This window comes from Charadrius vociferus, unplaced genomic scaffold (assembly GCF_000708025.1).
Source record: "Charadrius vociferus isolate BGI_N301 unplaced genomic scaffold, ASM70802v2 scaffold59, whole genome shotgun sequence".
Lineage (NCBI taxonomy): Eukaryota > Metazoa > Chordata > Aves > Charadriiformes > Charadriidae > Charadrius > Charadrius vociferus.
Genome location: NW_009661371.1, coordinates 3,720,089 through 3,737,658, shown reverse-complemented (window position 1 = coordinate 3,737,658; position 17,570 = coordinate 3,720,089). Strand labels below are relative to the sequence as shown.

General features: G+C 37.3%; 1 protein-coding gene across 2 annotated transcripts in view; it reads right to left on the bottom strand.

Moving 5' to 3' along the window:
* Positions 1-16,689, bottom strand: part of GLRB (glycine receptor, beta) — a 50,373-nt gene extending 33,684 nt beyond the window's left edge. For both annotated transcript variants that reach the window (XM_009893710.1, XM_009893711.1), the window contains exons 1-3: positions 16,538-16,689; positions 4,791-4,897; positions 2,130-2,197 (exon numbers count right to left, since the gene is read on the bottom strand). In XM_009893710.1, the coding sequence (XP_009892012.1) occupies positions 2,130-2,197; positions 4,791-4,897; positions 16,538-16,659 (297 nt within the window). In that variant the 5' untranslated portion in view covers positions 16,660-16,689. The remainder of the gene's footprint in view (positions 1-2,129; positions 2,198-4,790; positions 4,898-16,537) is intronic.
* Positions 16,690-17,570: the final 881 nt, after the last annotated feature.

Here is a 17,570-nt window from a genome sequence, read left to right as displayed (position 1 = left end):
AGGCCCCTCTGGTCCTTCACAGAGTTGGTGCCTCAGCTCCAGAAAACACTTTTCCTGTGATTCTGGAGGTAGGTACAAGTTTTTTCCTAGTCTAAGGGACTTGCTTCTACTGTCTAGTGTGTCACCCAGACCACCTGAAGACATGGCTATCCCTATGAAAGCAGTGGTTCCTGAATGTCCACTGGACCCAATGCCCACTGCAGCAGGAAGAGCTCCCCAAGTGATCTATGGAAGGACAGATCGACCGTTCCTTTTGTCAGTGCTTCCTGTGATGCTTTAAGGCAACCAGGAAGTAATCCAAAATTCACATAAACACGCTTAGCTAGCATGTGATTGGCTGGACATAGAAATCTAAATAAAAGCATAAATTAAAGTAAGGATGGTGTCTGAAACTCTGAAATATGGAGGAGAGCATGACTTATCTTACAGAACCTCCTAGTAAATTTGTGAGTGACCATATCGGGAATTCACAGATAGTCACACATGCATTGCTGTAGAGAGCACACTTCATTTGAGGTGGTGGAGGGGGGAGAGCACACCCCTTACATTCATGTTTTGTTATTATTTGGATCTGGGTAAATTGTAGAATAGCCTTTGTAAAAGCCACTTTTTAAAGCATGCAATAAATTTCAGAAACTTGAAAGAGCCATCTGGCCTAATATACCTGCCATCTTAGACACTTATCTCACTCCTACTTTCCTGCTCTTCCTCCCTGCCCCTCTTTAAACTTCAGTCTCTTTTTTGTTTTCAGGAAATAAATCTTGAGGTATCTTCAGCATACTTACATTCTTTGTTTTAATATCACTTCCCACTAATGCTATTAGTTGACTTACTATCATTTGCAATCAAATCTAAAACTTTATTTGCTCCTAATTAAAGAAACAGAAATTTCTGGCCAAGCTGTTCAAAAGCTGTTTCAGCCATCACATACGTTTAACTTTGAGTGGCTCTGCAGTCCTACTGAAATGTCATTAGGGTATCGTGTAAGCTGTTTCTGAATTTCAAGTGGGTACTTAATGAATTTTAAGTTGGTACTTCCACCAACAACAAAAGGTGTTTTATTATCTATTAGCCTTATTATGGTTTATTGCTTCTATGCCAGCATGAGTGGGAATGCTGCCTTAGACGCAGCATTAAAAAGAGCAGCCTGGTTTTGGGAACTGCCTCGATGCTTTGGATGCAGCAGATCACCAAAGTTATTTCTAAATGGGATGCTCAGGGAGTGCCTCAGAACTCCCACTCTAGTTCATGCCCTGGCTGTGGCTTCCCACGTACTGGCACGACACAGTGTGCTCCCCTCTTTTTTACATAAAAAAAACCCTGATCAGGTCAGAACATCTTCAACAATTAAACGCCTTTTTTTCTTTTCAATATTTTTGACCGTATGTTTTGGAAATACCATTGCAAAAAAGATCTTCAAGTCCCAAAATATTTGAAATGGCTTTGCTGAAATTACTTTTTATTTTGAAAATGATATTTGACAAACAAGTCAAGTTTGTAATGAGGATTATTTGGTGCTGTTATTGACATGTTGAAATTTTCTGACTGAAGTGGAAACACATTTTTAGAAACTTCACTCCTCAGTTTCTCTCTCTCACATGGTAAATAAATAGGACTAAGAGTATGGTCAGTGACAATTTACTCCTTTACTCTTTCTCCTTCTGTTCCTCCATGATTTATGCCTATCCTCAGAACTCCATAAAACAGAGAACCTGTATGCTTCAGCCTTATGCATGTGTGTTCTTTTCCTCCCGTATACAGTCCTAGTATTTTCTTTAGGGATACATGAACCAACCTATATATTAACTCTCAGGAAGACTACTTAATTCCTCTGAACTTAATAACTTATGGAAATAAGTGCATTTCTTGCATCTTAGAAACCATGGATTTCCTTTCATGTACATCAAATTCTAAAAGCTATGACAATGTGTGGCCAAATATAGAGTGAAACAGATTAACAAGTTTATAACATAAAGCACAATCAGTCTATCACTAACGCCATTAACTCAATTCTCAGTGTCCACAAACATAACAATTATCTCTACTTTATAGCTCATAATCCTCAACCTGAAATGTAATTTAATAAGAAAATCTCCATGTGTGCTATATCAATTTCATTTCAGTCTTACCATAGTTGTCTCTTGAATTGACCCAAAGCTGTTAATGAAGATGTTGACGGCAACATCAACTGGAATGCCTTTTAAAAAAAAAAAGATTTCTAGTGAACTGAACAATCCAGTAAAGGTGTGTTATCCTTCATTTAAAGTTCCTTTATACCGGTATCACAATGTAAAATGTTTTTTCATAGGGTCATACAACTTTATCTTTTCAAGTTAGCATATACACAGTTTTCAAGAGCTGTGGTTTAACCTATTTCCATTGAAAGCCAACAGAAATCACAAAACCTTTTTTCAACCTAGTGATAAGAAAACAGAAAAAAAAATAAAATCCTTAGTCCAGAGTGCTAAACTTAAAGGATTTCACAGATCATAAATTTGAATAATTTTCAAATTCCGTGATTTTCTGTTACCGCAGAATGCACAATGCAGTATTACTTCTGCACGCAGTGTAATGGATAGAGGCAATACATGTTTCTAGCAGTGGATGCTTTTAACTGTCAAGGTCATAATGACGATCTACCATCCCAAATTACCTGCTTATGATGTATGATGACACATTTACTTATGTTGCAAAAGGATACTTCTTTGTGCAAGTCAAGTGCATAACTGTAAAGTACGAATACAGGCAGATAAAAATTGTTGCGTGCAGCTTTCGCAGCTCCCTAGCCTTGGTGCAAGAGAGAGCTCCTCCATTTCACAATGGTTACCGATTTGCCAAGGAAAATTTCTAGAAGCCAGCAGCTGTGACGATATTAAGATGGACTGGATTTTTTCCTCTTTTCCACAGCCAGGATTCCTGTAGTTGAAGAGGGATGGTGTGACAGCTGCTACATCTGCCCTCTGTCACCCTGCGGGAACTGATTGGCAGTCATTTGATCTGGTGTTAACAGAGAGTTATCACCAAGCAGGGAGAAGTGGCCTGATGGTTGTGAGAACTAATTATGGTCCACTGGTTTTATTTAGCACCTATATGTTGAGAGTGTCAGTATGTACACTACATGCATGTATCTGATCTCCTTTACACTGTTACAAGTACTTAATTCAGTGGAATTCTTCCTATTTTCAGCAATAAGAGATATAACAACATACAATGACTATTTTGATAAAGTAAGCAAAGAGAAAGTAATGTATGCCTCATCTAATAGTTTGCTTGTCTGCATACAATATTTCAGTGTACATTTAATATATATATTCAAACTCATTCTCTTGGTTCACCAGAAAACCACCAAGATAAAATTTCACTTTTTTCCGTTAAATCAGTTTTTGGTTTGGGTTTTTGGGGGCTTTTTTTTTTTTTTTTTAAACCAGACCAGTTAAACGTGGTGCTTTTGGTTATGCAATAAGCATAATACTTTTTTTCACACCTGATGCATGTGACAGAGCCCCCACTACACCACTAGTCGCCAAGGGTGTACTATCTCTTCCAGATTAGGATAGGACATGCCGTCCAAGAAAATCACTCATGCATGAGGAATGTTTTAATATGGGCAAACCACTTGTCAGAAAATGTTCTTTTTCTTTCACTTCCCTGTGAGTTAGCATCGCATGTCCTCCCTTTTCCTTCCATCTTGATTCTTACCAGACTGCCAGCAGGGTTATCAAAATATAAAGAAATCTGCAATATGCTTTGTGATTTCTCATGCTGAAGAACAGGTAGAACAGAGGCTGGACATTTATTCTTTTTGAAAAGGCTCAGTGCTGAAAACATATAAATAAGATTCTACAGAGAATAAGAAAAAAGCAGGGCACTTGCTGAGAACTGAGTTTAATACATTTATAAAACTTAAATAAACGGAACATCTGAAAATGGTCTCTTCAAAAGCATGATAAAGATTATAGATTTCCAAATTTAGCATACTAGACATGCATGTTAGAATATCTCTTTATGTATGTATAATTAAATATAAATTTTAGAAAGAAAGAACTGACTTATGTAAAATGCAGTATCTGTAATGTAATAAAATTGTCTATGTCTTTTTCCAGCAGGGAAATAATCTAATTCCTAGAAAGTATAACATACAGCTGTATGAGTTATTAGAGGTTTTGCAGAGGATATGTATTCCAACCTTTTCTGCATATGTAAGGAAATCACATTTGCTTACATGGAAGATTCCTACGACATTTGACTACCAGGGAGATGTTTTAAACTCAGAGAATGTATTTAAATTCATTACCTATTTGAAATTCAAAAGTGTGTAAGCTGTATTAAAAACATATCTTTATAGGGTTTAATAATGTATGGTTTCCAAATAGTGGTACAGCTCTACAGCAAATTTTGGTGTTTTAAAATACCATAAAGTGGAGATACTACTAAAGACTAACTGAAATGTATAGATAAAAACTTATTCTATAAAATCTAATTCTACTTTAATTTTTTTTATAAAATAAGAATAATAATAATGATGATAATAAAAATAATAATAGCAAAGCATCACATACTATTATGATCATGACATCCTAACATATTACCTTTCAGCTCAAAAAGGTAAATATCTTCTGCAGTTTCACACTATCTAGGGAAATTCCCATTTAAAACAAAAAAACAAAACCACCACCACCAACCCCTGAAATTTAGGTTATTAATATTATCTCTATGTAAATTTGCTATGTGTGAGAAGAGCAAAAGTTAAATTCCAAAGATTAAAAAAAAGGCTGAAATATCTAACAAACCTTTGAAATTAGGCCTTATCCTGGGGTCGTAACTGAGCAATAGCCTATTCAAGATATTGCTGGTAGAATTAACAGGGACTCTTGCAAGGTCTTCAGCTGATTGCTGGCTGTAAAAAAAAGTGCATTAGTTACTATTAAGACAGAAACAACTGTGTGCTTAAACTTAAGACATTTTAAAGTCATGCCATAAATGCCATTTCACGAGGAAAATACGTTCAGTATTTTCAGGTGCCACACTGTATAGTCTTCCTTTCCTTGTGATCTGACAGTATTTTTCAAGAAACTGTGACAAACGCGAAAGATATCCTATATACTCTGTTAACTGCGAACTTGGCAGTAAACAAACTGCAATTCACTAATTGTTCCCTTCCCTCCTAATACAGATAGCCAGAGGGACACGGTTTCTTCCTTAGCAGAAAGCAGCCACCTGAACTATTTTTAGTGACTGTCAGATTAGGAACAAAAGTAAACTGACAGGCACTTCGTAGGTGCCAAACCATGCAGAGGCTTTTGGCAGTCTCCCGCTCTGGCAGGCCAGTGCCAGCTATTCCAGGGAGAGCGGGAGCCATTGCGTAATCTCATTTTCAAGTGCTAATAAAAGCTTTGTTATGGAAAACGAGGCCTCCGACTCTCCACTGGTTTTGCAGGAGGAATTCAAACATCTCCATTTACCTTGCTGTTATTGAGCTGGGTGTTAAATTAAAGCCCTCGCTAAAATTCAAAAGCACCTGTGACAGGTAAAAAGTAAATGAGGGTGCATCCCTCCCCACCCCTAGTACTTTAAGCACCCAACAGGCTGATAATGTCACGTACATGAATTTATGTTGTCTGTAGAACCTGTCCAGTGACGTCTTCCAATTTTGAATCCTGTCTTATAATCACTTTTCCATTCATTTTATGATGACTACTCTGCTGACTTTCTGTCATTATAATTTAGTAACTAAGATGCCATATAAAAGACAAGCACCCTACAGAGGCAAGTCATATGCACCGACACTACTAACTCTAGTAGAGAAATGTATGAACATATTTTAAAAAATGATCCAGCTTATTTCCCACGTTTTCAATAATCAGTATCAGCTGCCGTTGCCGCCTTTACCCTGCTTAATTTCTTTTTTTTATTATTCTTTCCCAGTTTGACAGACCTATGAGTTATTCTTCATAACAACTTGGTTCACTGTTAGTTTTCTTCTCATCCTTCAGTTTCCTTCATGTCCTCTGGGATTTCTTCATTATTCAAATGTTTATTGAAGAAAATATTAACTCTTAAAAAGGCTTTTGGCCAGTTTAAACAATAAAAGGCTGCATGAATGTATCATACATCCTGATTTTAAGACATTCAATTATAGTAGCTCCTGTTCAGCATCTTCCTTATCTACTACTAGGAAATTAATTAATTAATAATTAATTGTCTCCACTGCATGATCTCACTATTTGATTGAAAACTGGAGACGAGACCAGATCCTAGCCCTTGCAAAGTTTTTATGAATAACCCCAACTTTAAAATCAACTGTTTTAACTCAAACCATAAGGGAAACAAAAGGAGCAACTGACCAAGATCTGGTAGCACTTACTATGCCTTCACAATGACATTTAATCTCTTCAGTTAACATTTAACAGCTAAAATATTTATAAATAAAGCTATGAAGGAGTTCCCTATTACTAAAAACTTGTCAACCATTTATGATAACATAACTGCATTTTATTCTGTCATAGTCTCCTTGATACCCTTTGATCATTTTATCCTTCAGAAACAAAATAATCAGACTTCTTTTTTCCCTGTTGTATTCAGGATATTTCTGAAACCTAAAGCTGCATATCTGTTTAACTGTTTGCTGATATTTGCTTGATGTTATACATGAGGGAGAAAAGTATGTCTAAACTCAGCTACAACAGCAAATAACTGCTCAACTCTCCTTAAAATTTTGGACTACTCACCAGTCATTGGCAGGATTAGTATGAATTCTGAAGGCTACCCAAAGATGTAGCAACCAAAAAGTGTGTATCCATGAGTACAGCTTAAACTGTAACATACAGGACAAGAAAAAATTGTGGAGCTGCATTAAGTGGCTACAGTATATAATTCCCTGCACATCTCTTGCAAACGCACTAAAACCTCTGCGACATTGAACAACTGCATAGGTGAACTACTTGTTCTACCAGAATTTATCCAGAGATAAATGGTCCACTAATACAGCAAGGATGTTTTTACTTTTAGTAACATACGTTAACTTTCACTAGTATGTCCTTAATCCGTGTACAATAAAACTCTGCTAATTTAATATTAAAGTGATTAAATTGCAATAGGTGTTCTAACCCCTTCAAATAATTGGTAAATTCACCTTCAAACAATTCTCCCAGGGTTGTGTCTATAGCTTTTATATTTGACTTCAATTCGGATCGTTATGCAAAAGAACTAATTCATTTCTGTAATGTTGAGATTTGTGTTCAGTTTTCAGTGATGACCTTTGTCAATGAACAGATTGCTACAGAAATACCATAAACCACCTTTGTATGTTTTTTTTTTTCTAGTTACCACTAATTGGACAATAGGAAAACATAAAATCAAACGTTAAGAGTATTTTCCATTTTGTAGCAGGAACAAGACAGAAAAGAACATTCATTTAACTATTAAAAAGGCAGGAAAACACTCTGTACACTGATAGATGTACAGAGTGGTATCTGACACAGAAAGGTTCATGGCATTGCTTCCTTTTATGTCGCACATCTTAACATCTACAACATCTAGATCTGATGCCTACAGAAATGATATTTATAAATGGAGGGTTGCCTTATCACAAAAAATAGGGTTTCTTTCTAAATCATATATGCCTAGTATTAAAGAAATACCAAAAAAAAACCCCAAACAACAACTAATGAACAAATTTAAGTCCTATTTTTTAAAAATTTCTGCTATGGATTATACAAAGAAGGTCATTAAATAGTGATGATGGTAATTTGAACCACAGAGGACAACACGAACACATACATTAAATACAGATGTTCATAAAACACAATGAGGAAAAGGGGAAAAAAGTCTGAGAAATTAAATGAGTGAGTGTCAAAGAGCAAAAGAAAGTCAAATGCAGCTGCCAAGTTCGTTTGTCTCTTCAAGTAAGAGAAATAAGGCTGTAGTTTTGTGAGATCTGAATTGCGCTGCAGAAGTATGTTAATACAAAAATGTGTTCAGGCTGTTTGTTCAGAAGTCATCCACGAATTAGGCAAAGGAGATTCACTGCGCTGGGAAGACAGTGATGGGATGAAGAATGGGTGGCAGCACTGCCTTCTGGTAAAGAACCTCATGATTACATCTTTTGTAAGTTGTTGGGTAGCGTTCTGAACTTATACAAGTGTCATGTGCGCACATTTATCCTCATTTATATAAATTCCAAGTGAAATACAACAGCATTGGCTGTTTCCAGTTGGGAGAACCTGCACAGAGAGTCCCTAATCGCTACTTTTTACAGGTGACTTTGAGTGAAGTGGTTGGAATAGCTACTGGGAAAAAAGCTCTGCTGAGTAGCAGTTATATTTTCACTATGGTTTTTTACAGCATGCTGTCATTGAACTACCGTCATTGAATAGTACTCATCGGACTAAACATCGTCACAAGGACTGGATTTCCTTCAGAGAGTTTGCGGATCAAAATGCCTAAATTTCACCTGCAAAGCAATAAATGACGTGTAGCTTTTGGTGAGTTAAGAGGTGATGCCACTTTCAGAGTGATAGATGAGCAGAATGACTTAAGGAAACAGTGAACGGCACGGATTAGGCACTTGGAGAAAGAGGCTGGGACTATTCATGCCACTAAGATATCTCCCTAAAGATGCTACCACCGCCTGCTTAACTGGCCATTCTGGAATGAATTAACGATAGGCAAATGTGTAGACTACACAGGAGGAAAAGAGTTTGAGCTGAGATCCCCCTTCCTAAAAGAAGCAGTACTTCAATTTGCTAAAGAGTCTCCGATTTCTGTATATCAACACTGACACGAATTGAGAAGTTACTTACCACTTTTTCTTATTCAATCTACAATTTTCACATTTGTGAAAAGCTGATAAGTAGCCTAAGATTTCCCTTAGATTTCCACCAGTTGCAACACGCGTTGTAATTTTAATACATTTATTTCAACTTGCGTTGAATTTATGCAGAGCTGCTGGAAAGCATTAAGAAACGGAAATGCAGTAGCACTCTTCACAGTAATTGGTGAGTTCTAAGCAAGATATGGTGAATACCAAAGCGTAAAGCAACAGAAGTCTCACAGTTGCTATGAAGGGAATTTAAAAGTAAGTAATAGTAAAGCTAGAAATTGCCTTACCAAGAATTTTGCCTAAATAACAATTTTGAAAGACAAAAAACAACCACAAAGAACCCTAAACCAAAGTATGTTTTCTCTTTTTTTCTGAAAAAAAAAAAAAAAGAGAAAACAAACAGTGTTCACAAAAACCAGAAAGAAAACGAAGTACAATTAGTCTTTCATTGTGACATGTCTGTGGGATGTGACTTGCCTCTCTCCAGTATTTGAGGGGTTACTTCTCCTATCATTGATGAATAAAAGCATGACTTTAAATACCATATTTCACAGGTTATGCATTAAGGTGTCCATCTTCTCCATCTCCACTGCAGCTGTACACATTTTATCACTGCCTTTGAGGAATGTGGTTAACATTTTAAATTGATGACAAAATATAATTATTTTCATAATTCATTAACCAAATCCAGAAGTGTAGACAAGCAGATATGCATGGCAAAAGGAAGTATATATTACACTTGGTTTAACATTTATACAGCTTCCTTACATTTGTGTTAAGCAAATGTGTCAGAAAACGTTATATCACTTTCTGGGTTATCATGACCTGAAGTTACAAGGAGTCCTTATCACAGGCAGTGCTACATGAGGATGATTGGGGAAAGGAATATAAACAATATTCTGTGCAAGTGGGAAGGGAAAACTTTTCTGTTGTTTTAATTTGCCTGATGCCCCGATCCCTATTCTTCAGATCCCATTATGCTGAAGTATCTCTCATTTTCGAAGAGAACATGAATACACTTGTTACTCATGGCATGACAATCAGGGGAAAAAAAAAAAAAAGGCATGTCACAGGGAAGTTAATTCACACACCATCTTATAGTACACTGCAGTCCAGACAGTCAGGTAGCACGCTTATTTGATCATTGGCGTTTGCTCAGAGCTCGCAGCTTGGACAATCTAGCATCAAGCTTTGCCTCTGCATAGTTCTAGATTACTGTCTGACAGACAAAAATATATATTCCAACTCACACTGTTCAGTTATCTCCAACAACAATTACTATATAATGATGAAACAGCAGATTTTAGTACAGTTTATCTAATCTATATGATGGAAACTGACATTTCTGTCATGTAAAATGGCATTATATATCCGAGAATGAGAAAAGTAAGTTTTGGGAAACATAATTATCTGTCATCTCACCATATATTGTAAGTACTATTTCCCTGATATAAACAAACAGTGTTCTGATTTGCAGGCATTTGGTTTTCTGAGTGCAATAACTCAAAGCATAAAAACAGGTTAATACAAATCAAAGAGACACTATATAACTCTACAGGGTGACATCTCTATTGCCAGGGAGAATAATTACGATGCCTCCAATGCAAAGTGATACCACTCAAATTACATTAAAACTATGGAACTCTGAATGTGCCCTCACAAATGCAGTTGACAGCTAAACACCTAAAATTAGATGCGTAACTTCGGTACCTAAATTTGGAGGTAATCCTGCGTGGTGAACAGAGAGAAAGGTTCCTTCATGCTGCAACTTAAAGAGAAAGTCAAACTGGGCACCTCGAATTGTGAACCCTGAATTGTGAGGGTGAAATAACCCATCTTTCATCTCCTACTGTAGACAGACCAAAGAACACAGCCTCCTAATGCGGGCATGTCAGCAGCCTTCCTGCAGCGGGGTGGTGGGAATAGCTCAGTTAGTGTCACTACTTCTGCTCTTGTCCATCAGAAACCTCTGAGTCCAGCTTTAGTTTCACGTTCAACACTCCTGGGGTTGGACACCTTAAGGAGAGTTCATACGGTATTATGAAGTGCCTTGTTATTCCCTAAGCTTGAGAAGAGCAAGCTGATTCGTCTGCCCGCCACAGAGACGGCAGCCCCCAAACCAGTAGAACCAGGCGAGTATGGTCCTTCTTCCAGCCTGGCTAGTACTGCTCACAGCAAGCTCACAGCAATGCTTTCATTTCTTAAAATTAGCTTGTTTGCTCCCAGCTTGTGCATCTCTGCATGCTACCAAAGTCACCACCTGAGCCACCCTTGTGCATAACAGGCATCCTGTCGTGTACTGATGTTGTATGCAGACATGGAACATGATCAGCATCCAGTTTAAGCAGAACTACAGCCATTCTAAAAATAATTTATCCACATCAGTTCCTTGTCCCAGGCTTTTTTTCCAAATACAGTAAGTACTGAGACAATACGTGGATCTTGGTGAAATCTAACCACCTTGTATGGTGGTACAAGTGGACATATAAGTGGAAAGTGTAAGTGGAGATACATTCTATATAATTTGTCTTTCCACTTGGTGGAGCTGAGAACAGAATTTAGTCCTATGGTTTTCCTTGCGCTTAGGTTTAGGGGGCGTAATTTAACCAGCAGATCCAAGTATTTTCTGAGTCTGGAAGCTGTATATGACATACAAAGTCTGTAACTTTACCATATGATTGTGGTGTCTCATCACTACAGTGTTCAGAATGGACGAAACACTGCTTACAGAGAGGGAAAATTACTGAACGAGAACCAGCCTACCACGCTTGACTACTGTTTTACAAGACAATTTAGTTCTGCTTACATAGCTTTACCTTTTACTCCCCAGCACGGTCATCCATTCTGAAAAAAAATTCCCAAACCTCCTGGAACATGGCCCTATCTGTCCGGGATCACGGCTTTCCATGAGAGTTACGTGCCACAGAGTAAATAAACCATTGACCAACTGCTGTTACTATGGGGCAACGGAATTTTTATAGGAACCAGACCTGGGCTCTGCAATGTACTTATGTTCAGAATGACTGTGAGACGTAACTGCTTCCACAACAAAATTCAGGCTTTTCTTTCAACTTCGTTCCATCTTCTCCCACAAACTGTATCAACCCTCCCATCATACCTACAAATGAAAATGTTCACAAACTATCAACAGTGTCTTCTACAAGATGGGAATGAAGACAGAGATGATTCCACTTTCCCACCATTAACATTTCAGGGATGATCACATACTACAGATAGAGAGGCCATGCATACTCAAACGCTTGATATAATCACAAAAAGTCCTTGTCCAGGGGAAGGTGGAGAGGATACAAGATAAAAGATGCACTTTGAACTTCTACTTTACAGGAACAGCGCGTCGGAAGCTGACAGTTAACCAAAAGAAATTTTAGGACAGGCTTTCATACAACTCAATGTTTTAAACACATCAAAGGCTTTTTTTCCTAATTCCACTGTCTTCTGTTGTTGTTTTTTAAAAGAAGCTGTTTATTGAACCTTGGCATCTGTGACCTTTCTAAGCTTCTGCCCTGGCAGATGGCACAAGCCATGTTTTCTGGAGGGCTTAGAGGGCCATTTCACAGTTTCTGAAGTAGCTGATATGCTTTATTGAATACAAGCCAAAATATGATTTGTACTCCTGCTTTGTGGGTAAAAAAAAGTCTGTAGAGAGATCATATAGTATTTGGTTAATCATCTACATGGATATAAATCTCCATGTGGAAAAATGCGTAAAGGTGAGGAGGGATGCTATTTTTAAAAGCACAGTCTTGATATCCAGACAAAAGAATGAGATTTAGTGATTGAGGTTACACTCTTAGCATTGCTGTAGCATTAGAGGCGCTCTGAGATCTTCAGAAATTAACATTGTGCAAGTGAACAGCTGAGTCATACTAAAACTGTAATTAACAGGGATAGTTGTGATTATGAGCACAGTCTTTAATTATTTTGTTAGCTGCTGTTTGACACTCCTACGCCTCTATGCCTTCTATACCACCATCATAGCCAAACTTTCTTTTCCTTATGATTTCATTTATCCAGAGATCTTGCAAGTAGTTTTGAGTAGAGGCCTTCTGGGCTACTGAGGATTGTGGGGATAACAGCAGCAGCTCACACACCATAAAATAACTGGAGTATTTATTATGACATAACAAAAGGGAAAACATTTTTCAACAGTGCTCTTAGAAAAAGTCACAGCAAGGTGGCCAACATATTTACCAGAAACAGGTATTATAAGGCATTATGAAGAAGTTAATAAGAAGTAAGTGACAGAGGTAATACAGCTGATGGGTAGTCTGTGATCAAGAAAGAGATCAAGTGACTAAATCCATCTGTAGCTATATCTGTATTCAGGATACTGAATTTCAAAATAAGCTTTGCAAAGAGAAGACTGTAATCCACAAGATTCTTAATTATTTTTCTTGAAGAGGTGGATCTGTTTTGTGGTTGTTTGTTTTTTAATATTTTCCATAGAGACAAAAGGAAAGAGTTTTGTTACACTAAAGCTTTGTATTTTATTGTGCTATGCACCTGTGCAAGCCAGCTTCTCGGATTTATGCTGCAATACTCCCCGTTACAGGATTTTAGGCCAAATATATCAATCTCTTTGTTAATCAATGGACATTCAGGAATCAGACAAAAGTATAATTACTCTGTGTGTCATTTGGAAAGCCTGAGGTAAGAAGCAAAGTGATCTAAATCTAAGAAGTGAAATCTTACATCTGTTCTGAGCAAGCATTAAGTAAGAATCAAGTAATCAAGCACCAGATTCATGAAACCCCTCAATAAAAACACTGGGAAAAACAGTTTCAGAAATAAATGAAAATAAGACGGCCAGTCAAGCCACTGTCACACAATACACTGAGAAGTACAGCATTATGAATAATCACAAGTAAGAGGTTTTGCTCTAAGATACAAAATAGAATTTTCCTAATTGAAGGAAGCGAATATCTGTTTACAAGACAATAATGAACTTTTTATGGGGTTTCTAATCAGTTTGTCTTCCCTTTATTCTAATAGTAGTTAAATTAATGTCAGAGGGGCACATTTGGTAAAAGGCTTGTGTTCTGGAGAGCCATAAAAGGAAAAGTTCAAGTATGCTCCATTTTCATACAAACAAATCCATGCTGAGGTCCCAAAACAGTCTTATCCATTTCTTAACATCAGACTACGGAACTCAAGCAGTAGCATCAGATTCAGCATAAATCTCTCCTGGAAATTTATTTGCATACATTTGACTTTCATTATAAAGTTTGTAAAGAGAAGCTTGTTTCTTATGTAATTACTAGTAGGGTTTTCTGTTCTCTTAAGGAGGTAAAATTTAACTTTTCACATGTTGTAAGGAAAAAAAGGCAATCATTTGTTACAATGAAGCTTTACATTTTATTGCACCACTTACCAATGAAAATTGAAGCCAGATTAAGATTTTAAGTTATAAATGTATGTTTTCATTAGGACTTTGTACCATTTTACAAATGATGCAAAATCCTATTTTTTTTCTTTAAAAAAGAGACAATGCATTCTTCTAAAAGATTTCTCTTGTGCTTACTAGTAAATTTCTCATTCAACCACTTCATTTGAGAGTATTTTTGGTCAACCCTTATGGTGCCACTTAATTCCCACTCCACTGCACTGTGTTTTGGTTTTTTTCTGAGGAAAGATTCCTGACTGTTTTTTTTTTTTTCACAGGAAAAAAATTATTAAGAGTAGGCGGCCTTTTTTATAACACAGAATGTCACCAAGTACAGAAGTTTTGTGAAAGATTATCAAAAAGATGCTGATGATGGAAAGTTTGCCATCAGTAGCCTGAGTTAAGAGAGCATTAGATAATTTCCCTGCAAGACAGAACTGACTTTCACTGCTCATTCACGTGAGAGGTCTTCGAGGTGGTAGCCACAAAACCGGCAGTCCTGAAACCCCGCTATTACAAGCAGTTGTCCCTCAAGCTCTGAATTTCAGCCAAGTAAGATACAGACAACTTGTTCATTATTCAGAAAATCCAAGAGGGCTTAGTGCTACGGCAATTAATTCTAGCTAGCAACGCTGCACACGTGATACATCAGACAAATACTGGATTCCGCTGGTATGTTCTCAGAAAGCTTCAACTGGCTGGAATGTAAAAGTATCACTTCGGAAATTATAGCATTTATTCAATGGTTTTCAAGTATATTGGTGACAAATGGTATCGTATTTAGTGGTTGTAAAATCAACTGGCATCAAGAGGAGGGTACCAGGAAATACTGTGCTTAAGAGAAAAACAAACAAAAGCCCCACTTATCAAGATAAGATGACATCAATGTTTTGAATTCTAATTAAGATCATGTCAAGAACATGGGGGAAATGCTGTCTGCTTTGCTGAGACCGTGGAAGATATGGATTCAGTTCCCAGCTGTGTAACTGACTTTGAGGACTTCAGTGCTTACACCTGTCCTGGGAACTACGACATTTCACTCCTTACTACAAATCCTCATGGTAGCTCAGACCAAAAGCTCAATACAAAGCTCGACTTAACTATTCAAAGGGGATAGAATGGGTAGGGGTCATTTGAGATGAGTCATGATCACATTTGAGACTTGTATCTTAATGTATTCAAGCCAAAGACACACCTCATTTTTTTGGTTTGATACAAAGAAAAGAATGAAAACACTCTCCATATGTAGAAACTTTCTAAAAATTTTGGGTTACAAATAACCATCACTGTCAATATTTAAAAAGAGTGGGAACTTTAAAAAGTATTATTCAAACATAGCTTCTTTATGGTTATTCCACTTATTTTTTTCTTTTCTTCAGAAAAAGTCTAATAATGTTAAATAGCCAGTCTCATATTCCAGTCTTCTTTTATCGTCAAAGAAGAAATGTGTTTTAAATTTGTCTAAACAATTTTATCAGTTCAGGCATAGTGCTTTTCTATGCTTATTGGCAACTTATTATATTCCATCAATCTTTCCCTGAGATGTTTACACCATGACACTAAAAAGATGAGCTAGGCTGGCCAAGAAAATGAAAAAAAAGGCCCTCACAAATAAAACTTCTGCATTGTCCTATGGATCACAACCTAAACCACGGTAGGCATTAGAAAGAGGGAGTATTTTTAACATCAAGTAATCATAGGTGTCCAGAATACGTTCTCTATTCAGCTGGGCAATCACAGATTTTAATTTCTGTATTTTTACAGAGAGATTGTTCCATAAGGGCATGCTTTATAGCAACAATCAATCCACCTCTGTAAAAGTTATAGTACTGTAAACCATTGATGGAAGATGCTGAAGACCTTAGCTCTATTCAACATGCCATGAGAATATGCGTAGGACAAGCCTTCTCTTACCGAACTAAGCTAACAAGAAACTGAATTCCAATATGACAGTTTTGCATCCTTCTCACTTTCCTCAGCACACCTGCAACACAGTGCTAGACAGCATCACACTGTGGCACTACATTACAATGTCCCCATAAATAGCAAGGTTGGAATCCCCCATAAAGAAAGATTTGCTATGGCTTTTATTTTTTCTCTCATTAAAACAGAGAACTTGCTGCAGAAGAAACACACGCATTGACAGAACTTAGCTATGATGCTGATCAAACCCTCTTCCTCCCATTCCCGCCCCAAGTGCCATTCTTTTAGCAGAAAGCATCACTTTCTACTTCAATTGCCACATAATTTCCACTGTTAAAATACGGCAGGATTGCCATCATACAAAAGCATAAAAGAAACAAGGAACATACGATGGACATAGATACTGCTTCTTTTTCCCCTTTCCTTTCTTTGAAGACTTCTCTTTGGAATAGGCTTCTTCAACCCATAAGGAGAACGAGATGAAAAAGAAAACTGCTAGTGAGATCTTCATCCTGAAGATTAAGCTTCAGAGAAACCTTCAGTCTGTGGCAAAAGCAAAGAAAGAGGTTTATGTTAGTAGGGCTAGATATCGCAAATGGGAGCACATACCTACAAAAAGTAAACAAATGTTTTTGTTCTTTTTAAAAAAAAAAAAAGTTTGAACTTAGTTGCCTTGGGAGAGAGTCTGCTCAGGGGTACCTCTGATATGGAATCAACTGAGGCAATTTTCTGAGAGTCAAGTACCTTCCCAAAGTTAAGAGAATGACAGTGAGGAACAGATTCAAGTGCAAGTTTGCTTCAATGTGTTTAAGAAATAAAACTGATGTCAAAAAGAGGCTGCCTAACTCAAAATCCTCAGAAACTTGGAAACAGAATTCCTCACAAAAAAATGTCATGTATCAACTGCATTAAACTTGGTTAAATGTTACCAACCAGTCATCTAGCAAGGCAGAGAACTGCAAGCCCTCTATGACCTTGCACAGATAAAACAGAAATAATTTCAATGCTAGTTAAGATAAAGGCTTGCAAATTTAATTTTATCTGCAGAATTTAAACATAAAGGACTATTTTACATCCAGTGTTCTCACTGAGGAGCCAGCAATGAAATGGCCTTGCAAAGATGACTAAACACAATCCATAGGACTGTGCTTTATTACGTCCTCTTCAGTTTAATATTTTAACTTCTCCCGGGCGAAAGCTGGTGCCCCAAAGGCCAGAGACACCCCCCCTGCCCCTGGCGCCACTGCTGCACTGCACACCCCGGGCGTTTCCCATTTGCTTCCCATCCCACAGACACTTCCCGAGTGTTTTCCCCAGGCCAGCGGAAACCTCGCAAAAGCCTTGGCACCAGCTGCTTTTTCCATTTTTATCTTATTTATTTATTTTTTTCATTCTTGTTAAGAAGCAGAGGCTGCCTCTCTC